General features: G+C 45.7%; 1 protein-coding gene across 2 annotated transcripts in view; it reads right to left on the reverse strand.

The window, feature by feature from the left end:
• The window catches only part of ANTXR1 (ANTXR cell adhesion molecule 1), a 95,327-nt gene that overhangs the window by 39,468 nt on the left and 34,938 nt on the right, over positions 1-20,921 (reverse strand). For both annotated transcript variants that reach the window (XM_072978885.2, XM_072978886.2), the window contains exons 10-12: positions 17,554-17,652; positions 4,415-4,484; positions 3,691-3,769 (exon numbers count right to left, since the gene is read on the reverse strand). In XM_072978885.2, coding sequence (XP_072834986.2) covers positions 3,691-3,769; positions 4,415-4,484; positions 17,554-17,652 — 248 coding nt within the window. The remainder of the gene's footprint in view (positions 1-3,690; positions 3,770-4,414; positions 4,485-17,553; positions 17,653-20,921) is intronic.

The following is a 20,921-nucleotide window of genomic DNA, read 5'->3' on the forward strand; positions in this document are numbered from 1 at the left end:
CTAAAGGAAGCCACAGGCTTGAGTCTACAAGAGCAGAGGATAGTTGGAGATTGCTCATTCATGGGATCACCCTATGTTGGATCTCAAGACAATGACCCAAGAAAATGGCCCAAGAAAAGACTTGACGACACATAACAACAACATCCTCCGTATGGAGTACAGTATTCAGTTTTGGGTGCAATGACAAAAAAGGGCACATCCAGAGAAAAGCTGCCAGAAGGGTGATGTGGGGTTTGGAAACCGAGCCCTGTTAAGTACAAAACATTGTTATGTTTAGCTGGAGAAGAGGTCATTAAGAGGAGATAAGGAGAGCCACCTTCAAATGCCAGCGAGTGAGAGGAGACTCGGTCTTTGTGGCTCCAGAGGGCAGAACGAGAAGCAGTGGGAGGAAAATGCAGGGAAAGACCAGTTGGCCGAAGGCCACCAGGTCTCCTAAAAGCAAGAGCTGTTCAGCCAGGGGGCAAATCGCCTCGGGAGCTGGGGGGCTCTCCTTTGCTGGAAGCATCAACAGCGATGAGACAGCCATTGGCGTGTCAGGCTGCGGTCCTGCACTGCAGAGAATGCCTTGAGCATTAGGTTAGTTTCCGAGGGCCCTTCCCCCGTAAGGATACTGGAATCTGAGTGAATATGTTAAAACCCCAGTGGGGTCAAGGGAATTTCCCAGGTTCAGAGCACACGAAACCATGGGGGGGGGAAGGTGAGCATAAAAATAATACTGAACTTGCCACCTGTACCTCTTGGGGTTTGGGGTTCTGCAACAGGAAAGGAGAAGCAAGAAGGTACCCCCTGTTTGCTCCAAGGAGCACTTCAGCCCCTTCACCCTGAACCTCACCCAGACCCGCCTGACCCGTTCCCTAAGGAACCTTTGGAACAAAACCTGGAGTTCCTGGCAAAAACGAGAAGGCAAGAAAACAGGCAAATCTGAGGGGCTGGGGGTTTTGCCAGCCAAGAAGCCAGCTTGCTCGCCCGATTTGGGGGGACTCTGTTTCGGCGAGGTGGGCAGCATCCTTTGCCTCAGGCAGCAAAATCCCTTCGGCCGGTTCTCGGAGCAGCACCACTCTCCTCCTCCCCCCTTCGCTTGGCCCCTGGAGACAGGTTGGAAAGCTTCTGGTCTGCATGCCCTCACTGACCCCACGGCCAAGAAGAGACTACAGACAACACCCCCCCCCCCCGTCTGCCTTTTTGCCCCTCCAGCCAGCCTGGTGGCAAACAAGAGAGGCCAAGTTTTGTGTGAGGGTGGGATCCCCACCACCACCACCACTACCACCACCAAAAAAAGAAGAAGCAGGCAGGTCCTTTATTGTCCAGTTACCAGCAAGCCCTGACACTGAATTATTAAAAACTTTGAAGGGAGAACCATAAGACAGGACAGTTTTTCACCTTTTTAAGCACCACGAAAAGGGATGCTCCTGACAGCTGAAAACCCATAGGCATTAATCATGTCAAGAGAGTCCGTGACTGCCCTGTACTTTTCTTGGGACTTGGTTTCAAACAGAACAAGGATACATCAATTTTCTCTCATTCCCAAGCGTTCACAAGGCAGACTTGAGCTCCACAGTCTGGCCACACAAGCATTATATAACTTGGCCTCTTTCTAGATCCCTGTCACAGATTCACTGGACAGAATCTGAAGCGGACAAAGAATGAGGCTGGCCAAGAAAAACCCCTGGAGAAGAAACTGGCTGCCCTCACTGGGGTCAAACTCAGGATGATGTAAAGGGAGGTCCTGCCGGGTTGCAGCCCGGCCACATCAGCTTTCCACGGTTGGCCCAAACTACGCCCAAAATGTACTTCCTTGGTCAGAATCGAGGGCCGTCTTCAGCCTCAATACGTGACGTGGAGGTCTGGCATGCTGATAAGCATTAAATGTACGGCTCTCTGGATGTGGCTTGGATTGCAACTGACCTCAGCACTAGCCAGGATTGCCAACAGGAAGAGATGATGATGAGAGTTAGAGACCAACTGTACATGTGGGGATGGAAAGAGAACAGGAGGGCGGGAAGGCCTGAAGAGCCACATTCTCCATCCATAGAGTCTACACTGGCTGCAGAGTTGGGAAAATCTACTTCCTAAAAACTGTAACTCCAAGAATACTCCAAGATATTCAGGAAGTTGGCGATTGGAGAAAGGAAATTTTCCTTTCTGTTTGACAATCGCCACTTGACTGCGACTCTGCGCCTGTCCCTCAAGAAGAGCCGTCAGCTGGGACCAGAAGCCTTCTCTAAGCCTCTTTGCAAATCAACCCTGCAAACGTCTGCTTGGCTATAGAGATGGAGGGACCTGGTTATCTCTGCCTCTCATGTTCCCAGCCTGCAATGGCTTCCACGTCATCTTCGCATCCCTTTGCTAATGCTTAAAAACAAAAAAGGTTGAAAAAGCCTGTTTTATGCATTTTCATATGCATCTGACCTAAATTTTCATTCACAAATTTGCCCGACACACCATTACATATTAATCTATTTATTTTGGCAGGCAGTTTCCCTTATGAAATGTTTTTGGGCACTTTCCCCCCACAAATACAAAGATAAATAAAATGCACATTTCTGTAGGCACATTTTATTATTTAGGGAACCATATCATAAAGGTCTGGAAAGTGGAAATCCTGAAAATGAATCACATTCCAGCTCTGTTATTTATTGTGCAATTCAATGAGTTCTTATCAAAATGCAAACTAAATATTTTTTTAATATATTGTGATGACTGAACTGTTTTGTAGATGTAATTGACTTTAATGGTTTTTAATGATCATGTTTGCTTTTATTTGATTTTAATGACTGTAGTTGTACTTCTTTTTCCTTGCTGTTTTACTACGTTTTATGAATGCAATCTGCCTTAAGCACTACTTACTAAGAGAAAGTGAGGAAAGAAATGCAGTTCATAATGACGGTAATGCTGATAATGATGACAACGAAAAAGACAACTGGAATTCTCACTCATTCCTTTGAAGTTCTAATCAAAAGTTATCTTAAGGAGGACAGACTCTCCCGTAAATATGCATTGACTTGTATAATGCAAAATGAATAACAAGAAATGCCAGTAGAATCATTTAGTAAAGTGTCAAGTATCACGTTGTAGGATTTTAGGAGATGTTTCTGTCTCTCACTGCATGCTTTTATTTATCCCATTTTGCCTCAGAAGAAAAGTCTTTCTAGCATCAATGAAAATATGGGTGTGATCACATAGGAAAAGAGACCACATCTGCTACTCTGGAGCAGTCCCATGTAATCCATTTCCTGGTGATCACACGACATACGGGGTGTCACGCTCCAGCTCAACAGAAATCCATGACCCTTTTGGTCCAGCTATAGAGGGACAACGTCTTGGGGTTTGGATGGAATGAATTCTCCAACAGACAGAATCACTACTTGAAAGGAGATCGCTCCCATTCAAGGGGCCCTTTCCCAATGAGACTGGATGCATGCCTTTCCCACTGTCTGATTGCACCCTATGTTCTTTTTAAAGTCCACCATTCACGGGGGGGGGGAGCTTGCTTTTTAAGGGGTTGTTCAACCAACAAAGGAGACTTGTTTATAAAACCACAGGCTTTTCAAATAGAGTTAGATATGAAAACATAGCATGAACTGCTCTGGGCAACTCTTGCATTGAATTCCGACTTTTGCAGCCACCAAATCCGGAGGCCTTACCCTGGATGTTCATTCAGAGGATGGACTTCCGAAGCAAGTAACTTACACAGTGAGTGCTGGAGATGATGACGGAGCTGGAGATGAAACTGAGACCATCGTTCATGCTGACTTGAAGAGCAGCTTCCCTAGAAAGTGGAAAGGGGAGGTGGGAGGTCATTGCTCAAATTTAAGACCGACCCACAATCACCTTAACTCCATTTTTACATGTACACAACTGCATGACCACCTGGGCTTGGAGACCTTCATACAGCAAGGCTACCGTGTCGATCAAGTACACACCCTTAATATTTTTAGTGCACGAAATTTAAATGTACACTGTAACATGAAACAGGTGATGCTCAAGGAAGGGCACGCCCTTTGCCTGGGGAAGGTCATTGCAGGTAATTTCAGAAAGAGGACAATCTGTACAAAGGCCCAGGGTTGCATCGATAGCCACCTTTTCCAGACTTTAGAGATGCAGATCTCTTTTGGGGAATTGGGGAACTCTTATGTTTTTTTGTATGACTGGCAAGCCAATACTATAGATTAATTTAAAGAACAGAGTGAGTCAAGTACAGTTGAAACTACAGAGGCATTTCAACCAAATCAAACCACAAAATGGGGGAAAAATCTGTAAGGAAAAGGCTGTTAAAAGACCTACCACAAAACTCCTGCGAGAACAGACAAAACCAGAATTAATGCATCATGTTGAGGCAGCAAAACAGAAGTAATCAGGAGCAGAGACAAGATGTTGCTGATAACAAAGCCTACCTACATCGTAAGAAACTTACATGCCAACTTCTTGTAAAACTGGCGCAGGGCAGAGCAGGTAAGTGTCTTCTACGACAAATGGCTTCTCATCTGGAAAGCGAAGCAGAGGTTAAGTTAATGTAGTATGATGGAGAGAGTGATGGCCCAGGACTCTGGAGAACAGGGTTCAAATCCCCACTAAGCCATGGAAACTCACTGAGGGCATGGAACTGGCAAAGCCTTAAATATCTCACCTTAAAACCCCCGTCAAGGTCACTGTAAGTCAGTTCTGACTTGACGGCACATTGCAACAACAACAACAACAAAGTGCTTCCTGGTGTCAGTTATGACATTGGCAGCTTTATATATAAATTTTGTGCACATCATCTGCATAACTTCTCATTGCCGTTTACAGCCAAAGAAAACAGGAATTAATCAAAGTAATAACAATCTGAAAATAATGCACCCATCGATAAAACATGGAAAAACATTAGTCCAATGCAACTGGCCAGCAGAAATAAATGTTTATTTTTTAAAAAGTTTTTGAATGAAACCCTCCTTCAGCATGGCTTGATATATAAATAAAGCAAAGTGAGGTTTGTTCTCATTCAGTTACAATTACAGTGGAATGCAGTTACATCTTGTGACTGGCAAAAAGGAATAAATTACAAGTAACCAGTTATTTCAAAAGTTCTGGAACTTTCCATCCATTACTCATTTCCCTTGTTGAAGGCCTGTACGTTCAATAGATGGTCCTGAACATAGATTCTAGCGGTTATACCCGGGGACTTCACAGTCCATAATGAGTGAGTGTCTTCCACCCCATGCAGTCACAAGCTGTCTTGCTCTTACACTCCTGTTCCTGAAAAGCATGGCTTGAAGTGGCAGACTTCAAGCTTGTAAGTCTACAGAATTAGATTTTTATCACCAATGCAAATTTCACATTATTACCCTAAAGGGAAACACAGCATATTCACTTAAACCATTTCTGTTTCTCAATGCTGACACATTAGCAGCTCTGCATTAAACGTTATTTCACCATCACATCAACACAAACACACCCCAGTAACAGAAACTGAGATTTGGGGAACCGGCTTCTAAAGCTGTGGATCACCCAGGGCCAGCGCTGCATCCTCCTTTGAAAATGCCCTGTAATTAAAGCAATCTAAGCCTTGGGACAGCTGGCGGGGCTCTGCTAGACCACTTTGGCTTGAGCATCTCGTAGAAACCACGTTAGGGTTCTGGAATGACATGCATTTCCTTAGATTTCGCCCAATGGAAAACACTGCAAGAATTACCTCTCCAATCGCCAAGACACAACTTCTTTCATCAGTTCCAGTCTTGGCTAATACAAAAATGGGTCAGCACCACACACACACCCTACTTAAGTGGTCTTGAAGGACAGCTTGGGAGCCATGATTATCACAGCAGGATTCTTTCCTTCCCAGGACGAACCTCAGACATGCCACATAAAGAATGTCTGCACTCCAGTGGTTCACAGAAAGACAGAATCCTGGGAGTGGAAGGGAGTGAAGAGGTCATCCAGCCCACCCCCATGCCTAAACAGGAAACCACACCTAATGCATCTATGGGCAGATGATCCTCTTATTGTTTAAACACCTCCAGGGCGGAGAATCCACCACCCTATGATGCTGTTCATCTCATGGAAGTTCTTCCTAATGTTGAGTCAAAATGTCACTTCCTGTAATGCAAATCTGTGACTTCGGGTTCTACCCTCCGAAGCAGCAGAAAACAAGCCTGCTCCATTTTTTTATTGGATTTCTATCCCGCCCATCTCGACCAAAGGTCTACTCTGAGCGGTTTACAAATTCAAAAACAGTAAAACCAATAAACATGTATTATAGATCCAAGGTGGCAAAAGTATAAGAAGTTAAGAAACCATCTCCATCTTCCCCATGACAGTCCTTCAGACGTTTGGAGACTCTCTGTCTTCTCGTTTCCCAATTATGCATGCCCCACCATTATTCACCAGGTAGGGTGTCAAACTCCTTTTTCTTTCTGATCATTCTCCTCTGGACATGCAGCGAGGAGATGTTCCCACATCTGAAGACCCCCTGGGGGTATATCTCACAGCATTTCAACAACAAGAGCATAATTGCCTTCTACTAACATCCTCATTTCCCAGGACCTCAAACCCAGTGCCCGTCGCTTGTCCCAGCTCCCGCCAACCTAGCAGTTCGAAAGCATGCAAATGCGAGTAGATAAATAGGGACCACCTCGGTGGGAAGGTAACAGCATTCCGTGTCTAAGTCGCACTGGCCATGTGACCACGGAAGATTGTCTTCGGACAAAAACGCTGGCTCTATGGCTTGGAAACGGGGATGAGCGCCACCCCCTAGAGTTGAACACGACTGGACAAAAATTGTCAAGGGGAACATTTACCTTTACCAAACCCAGTGAGATACTGTTCCAGTTCTTTTCAGGCGTATGTCTCCCTCTTCTTACGGTCTCCACATTTCCTACAGGATTATTCCAGATCATCCTTCGAGTTTTTCCCAACCTTAGGTCCCCCCAGATGTTCTTGGACTAAAACACCCAAAAGCCTTTGCTATTAGCTGTGCTGGCCAGGATTTCTGGAAGTTGTAGTCCAAAAACATCTGGTGACCCAGGGTTGGGAAGCCCTGTTCTAGAGGTACAGCAGAGGTTCAAGAGTTCCATCCTGAACAGCACCTGAAACACAACATCTCAGTGCAAAGAGGCTGTTGGATTGCCATTGAATTAAGGCAAATGCCACACAACTATCTCAGGCTGGGTGGAATGATCACAGCATATTTCCTAACCTCGTGGCCTTGCTGATCTCAGTTGCTTTTTTAAAAAAGACAATCCAGAAGAGGCAGCCTTAATCCCACTTCAGTCCCGAAATCTGCTTTCTATTTCCTCTGAGTTAGCCCGACACTGTCCTGCTTTGGAGCCACTGTTTGCCTTACTCAACAGAGTGATTATGCAGGAATCCAAAATGCCATGGAGTAAACAGGGCTGGATGGAGACCAGCTGGGCCTGGGGTCAGGACTAGCTTGCCGATTCGGCTCCTAGCCTTGGTATCCAACTTCTAGCCGAATAACCCCAGACTCTGCAATGTCAGGAAAAACCCACAGCGTGACCTCCCATCCGGTAACGACGTCTGCAGCAGTCATTTCAATTTCCCTTGTCTGGAATAGCAGTCTGCGGATAGTTGTGAATAATAGCACTGCTTAACTCAGTGTGTAAATGAGATACTAGTCCAAAGGGTTTTCATTTGTTATTTTGTCCTGTTCCTCTTAGCTACCCTTTTTTGGCAAAAAAAGGAGGAGGGGAACACATCAGAGGTAGCCTTGTTGGATGTAGGATGCCAGGCATGATCGGGAGCAAGAGTCTAAGAATACTTGTAGGTGTGACTTAGGGCATACAGGACACAATACAAAAGTGTTCAAAGCAATTTGTAAACGTTGGTGATCACTCCAATGCTAAGAGGCAAATCAAGATTTCTTACAGCAGAGGAAGTACAGGGATGACTCAAGAGTGAGCAGCTTCCACAGGTCTACCAGGGAAGGCTTGGGACATGGACATGACTGCGGTCATCATGCATCATGACTTCACCCGTGCTTTCATTTTGACCACAAACGGTCAGCTAAGAGGGCCTTGCAATGTACCCTGATGGCTCCAAGGTGGGATGTATGTGTGCGTGAACCCACATAAGAAGTTTCACAGCGCTAGATCCGTCTTGGGGGGTTGGACTCCACATCTTGGATAGCTTCTGAAAAGTTCGAACTGAAACCTACAGTAAGTTCACCTCCGCATACCAACAGCGGGGTCTCTAGAGTTTTCTGCAGAGATTTCTTTTCCATCGAGTTCACTTCTTGATAGCAGCTCTCTCCAAACTAAAGTCAGCCAAAGGGGCCAGAGTACAACCCCCATCATCATGGCCAAGAGAAATGGATGGGAGCTGTGGTTCATTTGGCCAGCATGGCGTTAGTCAAGGCTGCTCCACAGAATGCAAGCAAGCTTCTTGACTCCCAAGTCTCAAGTGGTAGATGGCTTTGTTGATTCCACGGCCTCCCGAGTCTGTTTGGTTCTTATTTCTCCATGGAGTGACTCAAGCTCTTGTGTTTCCACTTTCTGAGAATATTTCGCAAGACGGCTGTTTGTCTTCCCTGCATTAAATCTGATTTCCTTCCTTCTCTTCTCTTCCCTTCCTTTCCCTCCCCTCCCCTCCTTGGCAGCCCCAACAGGGACACAGGTTGAGCTCAAGGGCAGTGGGCAAGGAAGAGCAGAGCAGAGGAAGATACCAGAATAATTTTCCATGGTCAAATGTTTTTGTTTCATCACAAACTGCCTTCTGTTTTGTTTTCTTTTGTTTCTTCATTGCTACAAACAAAAGATTAGTCCGCACAATTCCAACTGACCCTTTCCTGGAAAATGATGTTGTGCAACAAAAACAGGCATCAGACACGGGGATGACAAACTCTGACCTATGGTGAACTTTGGGGAGGCCATCGACAGATTATGCCTTAAAAATTGCTGGGGAGTGCACTTACTCACAGCTCTATGGGGTACACTGCCTGGCACCATCTCTTTGCCCAGGTAAATCTGTCAAAGGCAGTCCAGAGCCAAAAATACTTTATCTTCTTAGATCTGGGAGAACCCTCCGCGGACAACCTTCTCCAGCATCTTTGGGTTGTATCTCTTTATTCTTTCCACATTTCTGTCCACAGGGTTCTTCCCAAAATTTAAAAGTACTGTACTCGGCAGAATGTGACCATCCGGAAGCTCTACAGTTCTATAGGGCTCCAGGATCTGGGCCAAGAGTCAAAGAGTTTGGCTTGAGAAGGAGGTCATGGCAGAGAAGATTGTGCTTGAATCTTTGTTTCCACCCGCTTCCTTTTCCACGGGAACTTCAGTCTCCAATCTAAGGCAGGTGGCTCATGGAAGGATCGCTTAAAAAATCTTCACAGCATCCCAAAACTTTTGCATTTCCAAGAGGAGACGTTTTTGAATCTCTCATTTGTTGAGGCAGTGTGGAATATCTCCTCTGACAAAATAGCCTCTTTCAAAAAAACAAGCCCCCTCACCCCCGCCCAAAAAACTTGCTTTTTTGGAGAAGCAAGAATGCACAGAGAGAGAAAGATTGGCGCTTTCTCCAAGCCGGAAAAATTCGCCCGCTCAAGAGCCCAACAAATGAGCTACGAAATGTTTTGCTAATGCTGTAATGAAAACCATGCCGGGACATCCTTGCCATAACATCCTTGGCTGTCTGTAGCAGCGACATCGTATACACTCTGGCAGCCAAAAAATCCTTACAGTAAGGTTTGCTGGATACTGGTGGGAGTGGGCTTGGGGGAGAACTAGCAAGACAGTCGGCTAAGCCACAGGGTTAGCTATTTGTATAGACACACACACAGAGAGAGGCTGGAGGAAAATATGTTCTCTAGTAGATTCTTCTGCTTAAATCGACAGCATATGCTCCATCTTCAGCAGGGCGTTGGGTAAAATTCCATGAGAGAGAGAGAGAGAGAGAGAAGAAACAGCAAGAAAGAGAGAAAGAAGGAAAGAGACTGGGGAGGGGGGGAGAGGGAGAGAGAAAGAGAGATGGACAATCTTCTGGATGAAAAACCGCCCTGGAAAAGGAGTCATTTTGTCAGGTCATCAGGAGGGGCAAGTTCTATTACTCTCATTCCACTGCTATTGAACACCTTCGTCAATGATCAAGATAAATGAAGAGGACCTGGAAAAAACAACCCTCAGTCTGGCAGGAGGGGGTAACAGTGGGCAGAGAGAAGACAGTCACAATGTACCGGTGGCTCTCTGGAGTGTCTTGTTACAGATCACCAAAGGTCTTCAACGTCCAACTGTTCTAACAACGGTGACTTTTAGGTCTAATTCAGAGAGTTTAAAAAATGTGTAATAGGTTTGCACTTGTACGTCCACATTTTTCCAAGGTATAGTCATGGAGTCTAGCCCCTCCATTCTCTGACCACTTGCATCCACCTCTAGTTGACAGAAGCTGGGGTTCCCTCTATTAGCAAGCAAGGCAAATTCTACATGCCTGGTGTCCCCTTCTCCTAGAAATAGGGCTCCCTGGTTCCATGCTTGGTGTCCAGAGTCAAAGCTGTAGGCTTGCCATGATGCCCCACGCAGAGAGAACAGCCTCGACCATGGTAGCGGCCCTAGGAGTTAGCTTCCAAGGTACCTCGGTTTTCATTCCCCTTTAAAACAGAGCAAGATTTTAATCTGCCTCTTCACAAAGAAAGGATCGCTGGTAGTGTCTCGTCCCCCTTTGATTTAACTGGAGCATGGATGGCTTCAGCAGATCAAGGAACTTCACGGCCCACAGACAGCTCCTACTTGGCTCAACTCAGCTTTTTAAAAAAGCCTACTGCAGCTGAGAGTTTTATGGCAACTCTTTGGAATCCAGCATGGCTTGATGGCAATGCAGTGAACACGGGCACAAGCGTGATGAAATGGTCTTGACCCCTGAAAGCTTGCATATTGTACAATGACTTTTTTTCCCAGTGGTCTATAAATGTATCACTTACTCTTGCATTTGTATTTTGGATGGACCACACGGCTACCCTTTAATGCAGTGAAAAAGCAAACTGTACTGCTTTATGTCAGGAAGGAGCTTAGCCCAACATTTCCCCAGCAACGTGGGAAAACAAGAACTTCAGAAGGAGAGGATTAAATGGCTCCTAAGGTGGCATGTTGCTTTTCTTGGCCTGTCATGGACAAGCAGTGCTGGCCATTTCTTCTTGCAGATGTAGTGGCTAAACAAGCCATGTTTAACCCAATGTACACTCCTGGCAGCTCCAGTATTCTAGTTCCTCCTTGCTCATTGCCCGGTTCTCATCTGTGGGACTGCTGCATATCTCTAGCCTTCTCTTCCTCTTTAGCAAGGGAGCTTGAAATGCATTTCTGACCTCCCGTTTCTGCTGGGAATCTTAAAATAATATGGGTTTTCACTGAAGGGAGCAGACCACAGGACTAAATATCCTTGACTGATCATACTTATCATAGCCTCGTATTTTCTGTCAGCGTGGACAGCCACCTCTACCTCGTCTTCTCCCCTGTTTGAGGACAGACCCATCCTGAATCGAGTGAGTACGCTCTGGAGATGGGCTGCAAAGGGTTTCGGCTCAAACTCCCACCTCTTGGGGCACAATCCGTGGTCCCACACAGTGTGGCTAGGCGGTTCTGCAGAAACTTGTACAATTTTTTTAATTTTCCTTTCTTCTCCCTTTCCACGGTTGAGGTTTTTAGTTTGCCAGGGTTTCCCACAAATCCTTCTGAGCCCCTGGCTGCTTTGGGCAAAAAGAAATATCATTTTCTGGCAAGCAAATCCTCGTAGAGATTGGAGCAGGCAAAAATTCAACTCTATCTATTTGGAGTTCCTGTAGAACTCCAGATGTAGAACGTAGATGGCACAGATCTGAGGTGGCTGCTTGAAGAGTCTTCATCTTAGAACATCAGGAATACTCGTTTTCTAAAGTCAGCAGGTAACCTCTTGAGAGGAAATTTCCACCAAATCTTCTAGTTGTCACCTGCGTGTCAGTGAATTCATTCTGTCTCATGGCTCCACCAACAGCCTTAGTAGAACACCCCAAGGTGGCACCTACACTATTTCACTGACGCTTCATCTATGAAAATAAGATTTTCTCTTCAGCCAACTTTTGTAACTTTCCCACAATCATGATCCAGATGTTAGCCAAACAAACCAGTGATGTCAGCTGGATAATTCTGGAGCTATAAAGCAGAAAAACTAACTTTTCCAAAAAGCCCCTTCTGTATCTATAAATAAATGCTTCTCAGTGCCTCCCACGCAGCTGTAATTTTAGGCTCCTTCTTATTTCAGGTTCTGTCTTTAACGTAAAATTCAAAACTCTTTCGCTACTCTGCTCTCCGCCTGTTTTCTTTACCTAGAACGTTAGCTTGTCTGTCCTTCTTTGGCAGCTTTCATGTTGGTTTGCCTACTGCAGCAGAATTACGATTTTTTCCCACAAGAGCAGATGACTTTTCCTTTCTCAGGGCACGGCCATGTTTCACGAGGGAAAACCCACCACCACCGAAGAACCAGGAACTTCCTTTGCTGGCTGATTCATCCCAAATGTTATCCTTGGTTCTGGATTTGCTTGTTTTACCCTCCTTTTAAGAGTGGTTACTGTTGATCTTTCCTCCGAGGGGTTGAGTGGGCTTTTCCAAAGTTGGTCTCGTGCCCTTCAGATATTTCCACAGTGAAGCCATAGCAAATCCAACAGCTTTGCGCTCATGGGGAATCGCACTCCTCAAGCCCTGACTCGCTTAGCTGGGTTGGTTTCCAATGCTGTAGGATTTCTGCTTTGACCTCAGTCTGGATTCATCATCAAGCTGAGTCTTAGCACCAGCTGATGGCAATACTCCTGTGTACCATTTTCAGAAACAATGCGCCTTCAGACCTTGGCCCTCAGCATGTGTCATTCTGACACAAGGCACTGGTTTAAATCCTCATGATCATCAGTGGCTCCATGGCACCCAGAAAAACCACTGACAAGTCTTCAGCACCCTAACCCATCCCAAAATTGGCCAACATGACCCCCAATATAATTTCCTCCAATAGGGTAAGGCGTCCATTTTGGGCTCAGTCTTTAAGGTTCATTTTTTGTAGCCCTAGGCTGGTGTTGTCACTCATCTATTGTCTTTGCCATGTCCCACTTTGGCTTGCCTGTTAATTTCCTCATTATTGGGGGGGGGGCAACTTGATTGGCCAGTTCTGCTCCCTCCACCTGATCCACAGTGGGCTGCACCCATCACTACCCATGCTCAAAATTCAGCAGCAACTAAGGGAAAACTCATATAAAGCAGATTCTTTGCTTGCTTTTAATGATGCTTTGTTGTCTTCATCCAAACACAGAGACAGAGCTTGAGAATGAGAAATTCTAATCCAGAAATTTGTGTAAAACTGAAAACAATTTAGATCTTCTAGAGAAGTAATAGCAGTAATCTTAGAACGGCAGAGCTGGATCATGGAGTTCAGCCCCTGAGGCACCATTTGGGGGGGGGGGGGAATAAAACTCCCAACCTCTGGCTCCATAGCCAGAGACCTCAACCACTGAGCTATCCAGCTGTTCTTGAGCTATCTGGCATTTCTGTTGTTCATTATACTTCTGTTTTTGATATATTACAAAAACAAAACAAAACAGAATCATCTTCCTTCTCCCATGGAAACTAAAGCTATATATAAAAAAACTCTCTCAAGATTTTCACGGCTGAGTGAAATCAACAAATAAAAATGCCATTGGACAAAGAGAATCATCCTCTATCCTTCATTTGCGTGCTCAACCTTCCCCAAAGTTGGTTGTGACACTTGAGCGTCACTCAAGAACCGTCCAACTGTCTTGAGGGTGCCACTTGCTTTTTCTTTTTGCAGGACAATGAGCCTGCTGGAAGATCCCTCCTAAGTTGCTTTTTTATAGAGGCACATCTCAGCTTTAAACAAAAAAAAAAACTTCCAACTTCTACAGAACAGAGCCAAGACTCTCTTCCTTGGGATGCTTCTCTTCCAAAATCCCCAAACGACTTTGCTTTAAAACAGTCAACCGCTTTGAAGCCTCCTCTGTGCGCCTTTCCTCGCAACTCAACCTCATACACTCGAGGGCAAAGTTTACAGAAAACCAGCTGCATTTTCAGGAAATTGCTGTGATAGTTTAAATGTATTCCAGAACACGAGGACGTTATAATCCAGAAGCCGATGTCAATTTTCCACCCTTTAACATCCATTTTGCAAACCCTTGCGGTGGCCGTGGCTGTTTGTCACATGCTGTAACCCCCAAGCATGTTTACTGTATTGAATCAAAGACGCACAACTGAGGGACCAAATTGTCCGCAGAGGCTACGGCAGCCTTGGGAGGGGGGGGGACAAGCCTTTTCCCGCTGGGGGCTTTTTCTTGTGTGTTTTGAGGTTAAAAATACCTCAAAGTAAACACACATGCATCTTTCGAAACTGTTATGACAATGCAGTGGAACAGAACAAGAGGAGGAACTCTTGGCTTCTTTAGCCACCATCTTAAACCCATCCGGGTTTGTCTAGGACTGTGGTTCCCTACCTTGGGTCCCCAGCTGTTCTTGGACTACAACTCCCGGAAGACTTCCCCGTTGTGGGAGTTGTAGTCCAAGAACATGAGAGGACCCAGGGTTAGGAACCGATGCCCCCCCTGGAAATGATGGACCCCAAAAGAATTTCACTGGCTGCTTCAAATAGCTGAGGCCATGTCAAAAAGACCCCTGTGTTCATGGAGTAAATCAGGATGAAGAACTTCAGCAGGCCCAGGGCTGATTCCCCAATACCCATCTGTATCTAACCATCCCATCCAGATTCTTTCCCCCAAACTAGCAGTGACTTGAGGGTCACTTTCATTACTTAAAAAATATATATATCAAGGATCCCCCGCTTGCTCCCATACACGAAAGGAATATCCCACACCTTGCTTGAGAAGAGAATCGCCACTCTTTAGAACTTCCAGATAATCCTTCTTTTTAAAGTAGAAACATCTTTTGTGGGGAGGGAGCTGCTTGGACACCTTAAAATGGGCAAGAGGGATACAGCTGAGCATGGGCGGCCAACCCTTGCAGAAAAGGAACACTTCCTTGAGCTTAGCTGAGCTTCAGAGATTCTGAGGTACCACCTGGCGAAACTCAAAAGTTTTAAAACAGGAGCAAAAGGGGAGGTTTCAGCAACTGTCTGCTCACAGACCCACACTTAATGCTCACAGATGCACACTTAATGCTCATTTTGGAACAACCACTTCCAATGGTCCCCAACCTTGGGCCTCCAGATGTTCTTGGACTTCAGCTCCCAGAAATCCTGGCCAGCAGAGGTGGTGGTGAAGGCTTCTGGAAGTTGTAGTCCAGGAACATCTGGAGGCGCAAGGTTGGGGACCACTGACTTAGAACACCTTTAGCTTTGCAGTGCCACTTAGGCATGTTTTGGCAAGCACCCAATATCTATTGGTCTGCAATAGATATTTTAAGCTGTCTCTTGCTTTCGAATAGGGTGTTTCACTGAATTTTACCAAGAGAGCAATAGTCATACTGCAGCTTTGTTCCAGCAGGAGTTTACTAAGTGCAAACAATCAGGAATCCAAGTATGTTCATGCAACAGCATCAGGAAAAGCTGGACTGGGCCGCCCCAAGGAAGGTTTCTCTTCTGTCTACTGAAACTGACAACACTAACAGGCCCCTGGCTGAGGACCTCTGATTATGGGGCAAATGAAACCAAGGCCGCTGCTAGCTGTTGGCACCAACACATTCCTAAGAGCAGCACATATACTTAATTTAACCACAATTTCTTCTCTCTCTGCTGCTTTGAGGTCTATCTATAATGCATTTTCTAATGAATGACGGGCTCTCTCAACAGGCAATATTGCTTTGTGATTTGGGACATTAAAAATAACAAAAATGGCTGCATACATTTGAAATTATTCCCAACCAAACAGGAAATGTGTATCCTTCAACATAAGGTGACGAGGAAGTCAGTCAAACCAATTCCACAAGTTGTAGTTTCTCTCCTGAGACTCAACTTTAACTCAGATCCTGGAGCCTCAATATATCTGGCCAGGTTGATGATGATGATAATGATTTTGCACTTTTCTGTGTGCCCCGCCCCCCCGACTCTACAATGCCTTGGGAAATGCCACAAAGAAAAGGCAAGTCCTTGTGAGAAAGTAGCTCGGTGACCCAATCTGGCTCCATCCTGAGGCTTGGCCTGCAAAGGCACCCCGTTTTACCTGCAAGTAGACATTCTCCTCTTCCTTACTTCTAAGAAGCTGAGCAGAGAGGGCTTGGTATTTGGGATGCTATTTCAGGTTTAGTGATTCAGTCCCGTTTACTTCTGAATACATGTGCAGAGACATGTCCCGCTTTCTTCACAGCAGGCTTACACAGTACACAAGCATCACATTTTGGCTGTGCTCACTCCACCCTCTACCGCGCCCACAGGTGGAATGTGGCCCCCGGAGACTTCGGTCCCATCAGAATTCCGCTCTTGGACTGGAACAGGGAGATGCGCCTTTCCAAGAATCCCAGGTGGAAATATGGGCAGCTGAGACGGGACCTCAGAAATGGGAGAGAGGTTGAACTGTGGTGGTTTTTCTGGCCAGGTACGAGGGACAGCCACGGGCTGTATTTATTTTTAAAAAGCAGGAAAACTCTGCACGACTCAAGGTAGCAGACAATTACCATGTCAAGATGCAGCATGCACTCTCATCATAAAAATCCGTTCTGGGCTGCCCGTCCAGGTACCCTGCTCGGACGCAGGAATGCAGCACCACCCCGAGGGAGGCAAAAACTGCACGGCTTCTATGCATCATCAAAATTGGGATTATGTGAGCAGATGCTCTTCTTACTAAGCTCACCATTTGAACATTTATTTATTTATTCAGCCAGCCACACAGGACATTAGAGAGCTGAGAGGGCTCCTCGTTTGCCAACTCTATGCATGATAAAGAGCAGCTTGTAATTTCTTGTGACATCTAGATGGTCCAGACTATTGAAGTCAAGAGGAGCTGTGCGGTCCAAACAAATTAATATACAAATGCAAAAATAGGCGGTGCCTTTATAGACCACTAAAAAAAAAATCACCATACAATAGGACAAGCTTCCGTGGATGAAAAATCCACTTCATCAGGTTTGTACCAGCTCAAAAGCCCCAAAGTTCACGGTGAGATGGATTTCGCCAGGAACATCTCTCTCCGATGTAAGCCAGGAAGCCGTGCGGTTGCTGTTTTACGGTGACAGCTGAGGCAGCTGTGGATGGAGTTTAGCCCCCCCCCCCGGTCTCCAAACAAACCAGCACAGGCCATGCACACGCAGTCTGGACTGATTCACGTAACGATGTCTTGCACACGGAGGTAGCAGAAGCTGGTCACAGTGGGCTGCATGCTCATTGTTTCAGCGCTTTTGACTCGTCTTTCTCCCTGGACCCTCATTTCCCAACACACTGGTCTCTGGAGACACTGAATAACACCTCTCCTTATTCCCAGTCTAAACAAAAATGGCTCCAAACCATAATTTGATATTGTCTTCCCTTCTTCTCTGAGGTTCTCCTCCTCGTGCTCACCAACGCAACCTTCACAGAAGTCAACGCTGACCCACAACCAAGCCCTTATGGGGGCAGGCAGGCAGACAGAGAGAGATTTGAAGGCAAGGCACTTACTGAGTGTGACGGTCTCGTTGATCCTGAAGCTGCAGAGGACCCGATCCACATTGCGGGCGTGTCGGAAGCCATTTCCCGTCACAACCACTTGAAAAGATTCTGAAAGAGCAGGAAAAAAATGGTTATCTCCCAACAACACCAAGAAGGCATCGCATCCCTTCTTCTTTTACATCTGCCTGTGGTTGTTTCAAACCACAACTATGTGATACAAGAAAATGTTCTTCCAATCCTAACTAGAAAAAGTTAAGAAAACCTTGTGTTTAAACTAACACTGAACCATTCTCCTTTGCTGGAGGCTTTCCAACCAAAGTCTTTTAACCCATCTACTAAGACAGGTAAAAGCCCTGGTGATAACTGTTACATTAACAAAAAATCCTGCTAAGTCTTAGTGCAACATTTCTGTATTTAAAGGCATTAAAACAATAACATAGCATTGACAATATCGGAGACCACGTCGCCTCTGCAACAAATGGCTGGTGGTGGTGGGTTTCCAAAAGCTGGAAGATGCTTTTGCACCTCCACCTTATTTGTAAAATTTCCCAGGGAGCAACAGACGGGCCCGGCAGGCAAACAGAATGCAGTACAAGAGAGGCCTTTGGTCTGAGGCAGGACGGGTTTCCTTTGGTTCCCATGCTCGCTCAGCTCCACCACAAGGAGATAAAGTTGGCAGGAAGATCAAAAGGAGATTTAAGCTGGCAGCTCTCCCAGAGCTGCGCTGGATTGGCACTAAATATTTCGGACAGCACATGAGGCGTAAAACAAGCCCTCCAGAAAAGATTACAGATGTTTTTCTTCCTTCGTATTAACATAAGCAACATTGTTGTTGTTGTTGTTGTTGTTTTTGTTATATGCCATCATGTTACCTCCAATTTAGGGCGACCCCATGAGCAAGCCATCTCCAAGATGCCCTGTCCTCCACTGCCCTTGCTCAGCTGTTCTAAACTCCTTTAGGGAGTCCGTCCATCTTGCATCTGGCTTTCCCCATCTTTCCCTGCTGGCTTCCACCTTTATTGTCTTCTCATGACGTGTCCAAAGTAAGAGAGTCTCAATTTTTTGCCTCCAGAGAGAGATCAGGCTTGATTTGATCTAGGACCCACTTGTTCACCTTTCCGGCAGTCCAGGGCATCTCTCCTCCAGCACCACATTTCCAATGCATCAAAAAAGAAAATCCTGTCAGCTTTCTTAATTATCCAGCTTTCACACCCATGCATGGTGATCAAGAGTAGAAGAATGTGGATGGTCTTGACGTTGGTCTTCCACGACCTATCACTTTGTGATCTTTTCTAATTCCCTCATGGCTGCCCTTCTGGGACTCGGTCTTCTTAAGATTGCTTGTCTAAAGTTCTCCATTTGGACTGATGATTGAAAGCATTTTTTTAAAAATCTATTTCAATTCCTTCATTGTCAAGTTGTGTAGTTCTTCTGTAGTCATAATTTTGCCTTCATGTTCAGGTACAGTCTTGCTTTGGCACTTTCTTCTTTCACTTTCCTTAGAAGTCGTTTCAAGTCATTACTGCTTTCTACCTGCAAGATGGAGTCATTTGCATATCTTAAATGTTTGAAGATTCTTTCATCAATTTTCACTCCTTCTTCCTCCGAAACTAGTCTGGCTTTCTGAATGATATTGTAGAGACTGAATAGATAAGGGGATAAATCGCACCCTTGTCTGACCCCTTGGCCTTAGAGGAAACCGTTCTGTCTCTCTGTATTCTGTCCCAGTGGTAGCTTCTTCTCCACAATACATGTTACGCATCAGGACAACCAAGTGCTGAGGCACACCCCTTTCTTTCAGAACAACCCATAGCTTCTCATGGTCCACAAAGTCAAAGGCTTGGCTGTACTCTATAAAGTATAGAATGATCTTCTGAAATTCTTTGGTACGCTCCAAGATCCAACAGATATTTGCAGTATGATCTCTAGTGCTTCTTCCTTTTCAGAATCCAGTTTGATTCCAAAACTGTTGTAAAACAACATTACAAGCCCTTCAAATTGAACATTTTACACCTATCAGCATCATCCTCTCTCCCCTATTAATACTTAAGTTATCTTCCCTAGATCTCTTGAGATATGACCAGAAAAATACCACCCTATATATTTTTCCCATGAAACTAACCCTATAAAACAGCTTCTCTTGAAACATCTGTTGGTCCAGAAAAAGCAAAACAACACTGAAGTATTATCAGGTTGGTAGACCTTGAGTAAGGTACGTTACAGCTACATCTCCAAGTTACGGTTGGATGTTTTGCACCAAGTTCTCCCCTGTATGGTCTTACTCTTCAAGGAAAAGGTGCAAGAAAGCAGAGGCCAAGGTATTCAAGCAAAGGAAGAGTCGCAACTTTTGCCATCATGAACAACCCTCCCCCCCCCGCACTGAGTAGAACGGAAACAAATAAGCCATGGCAAAGTGCCCTGTTATCACTTTAAATCTCCTTGCAATGAAGTGACCCTGATTTCTGCTGAATCAACCATTTCGCTGGCACGGAGGCGATGCCGCCCACTCTCGGCCTCTCTCTCCCCACACGCCTCTGGGGGCTCAGACTCTGGAGCCGAGCGAAGCATACAAGTTGACTCAGGAATCTGGGCTCGGCTCCAAGCCTCAATTTCTTTCATCCCAGAAGGATCTGCTGCACGCCAGCCAAGCAGATCCATCCCCGTCAGCTGGTGAGCTCATTCAGGGGAAACAGGCGAGGGAACAGAAAGGTGGAAGGTACTTCATCCATGAGAGAGAGAGAGAGAGGGAGAAAGAGGGGGGGAGGGAGCGCACAAGAAAAGTCCAAACCTTCAGCTGTGTCACTCTGCACGGGTTTCACAGACAGACAGCTGACCTGGGTGGGGATTTGCCCATTTCCATCCAGTGGTCAATGGACTTCAGCCTCCTATTGCCCATAATAACATCCTAATCAGGGCTTTCCAAAATGATTATCCTCTTCCAACACTGGAAGTGTGCTGGATCAGTTTCCCCCCCACCCCATTCTTATCAGAAAAACACCCCCTGAAACTAGTTCACACATTCATGATACATCACTGGATGATCTGCAGTGACCTCTGTGAACCAGCTCCACTGAGAAGCACTGAATTTGTGCTGATGGAACATTTCTGCCTGGGATGGTCCATTTGTACATGGAAGACACACCTCACTGTAAGCATCAATCTTCCTGGGGTGGCCATCCATATGCCAGCCAGCCAACCATCTCATCCAGAGTCCAAGCTCAGCCTTGTTTTATTTCATTTTCTAAAGGAAGGTGCGTGTGTGCCATTAGTCATGTATCCGAGAAGCCACTGTGTCTCAGAACCAAAGCTGACAACCAGCCTGATGTCCATTAAAGGATCGAACACTAAATATCTGTGTATATACCTAAAGTTACCTA

This window comes from Pogona vitticeps, chromosome 8, assembly GCF_051106095.1.
Source record: "Pogona vitticeps strain Pit_001003342236 chromosome 8, PviZW2.1, whole genome shotgun sequence".
NCBI classification, from domain to species: Eukaryota; Metazoa; Chordata; class Lepidosauria; order Squamata; family Agamidae; genus Pogona; species Pogona vitticeps.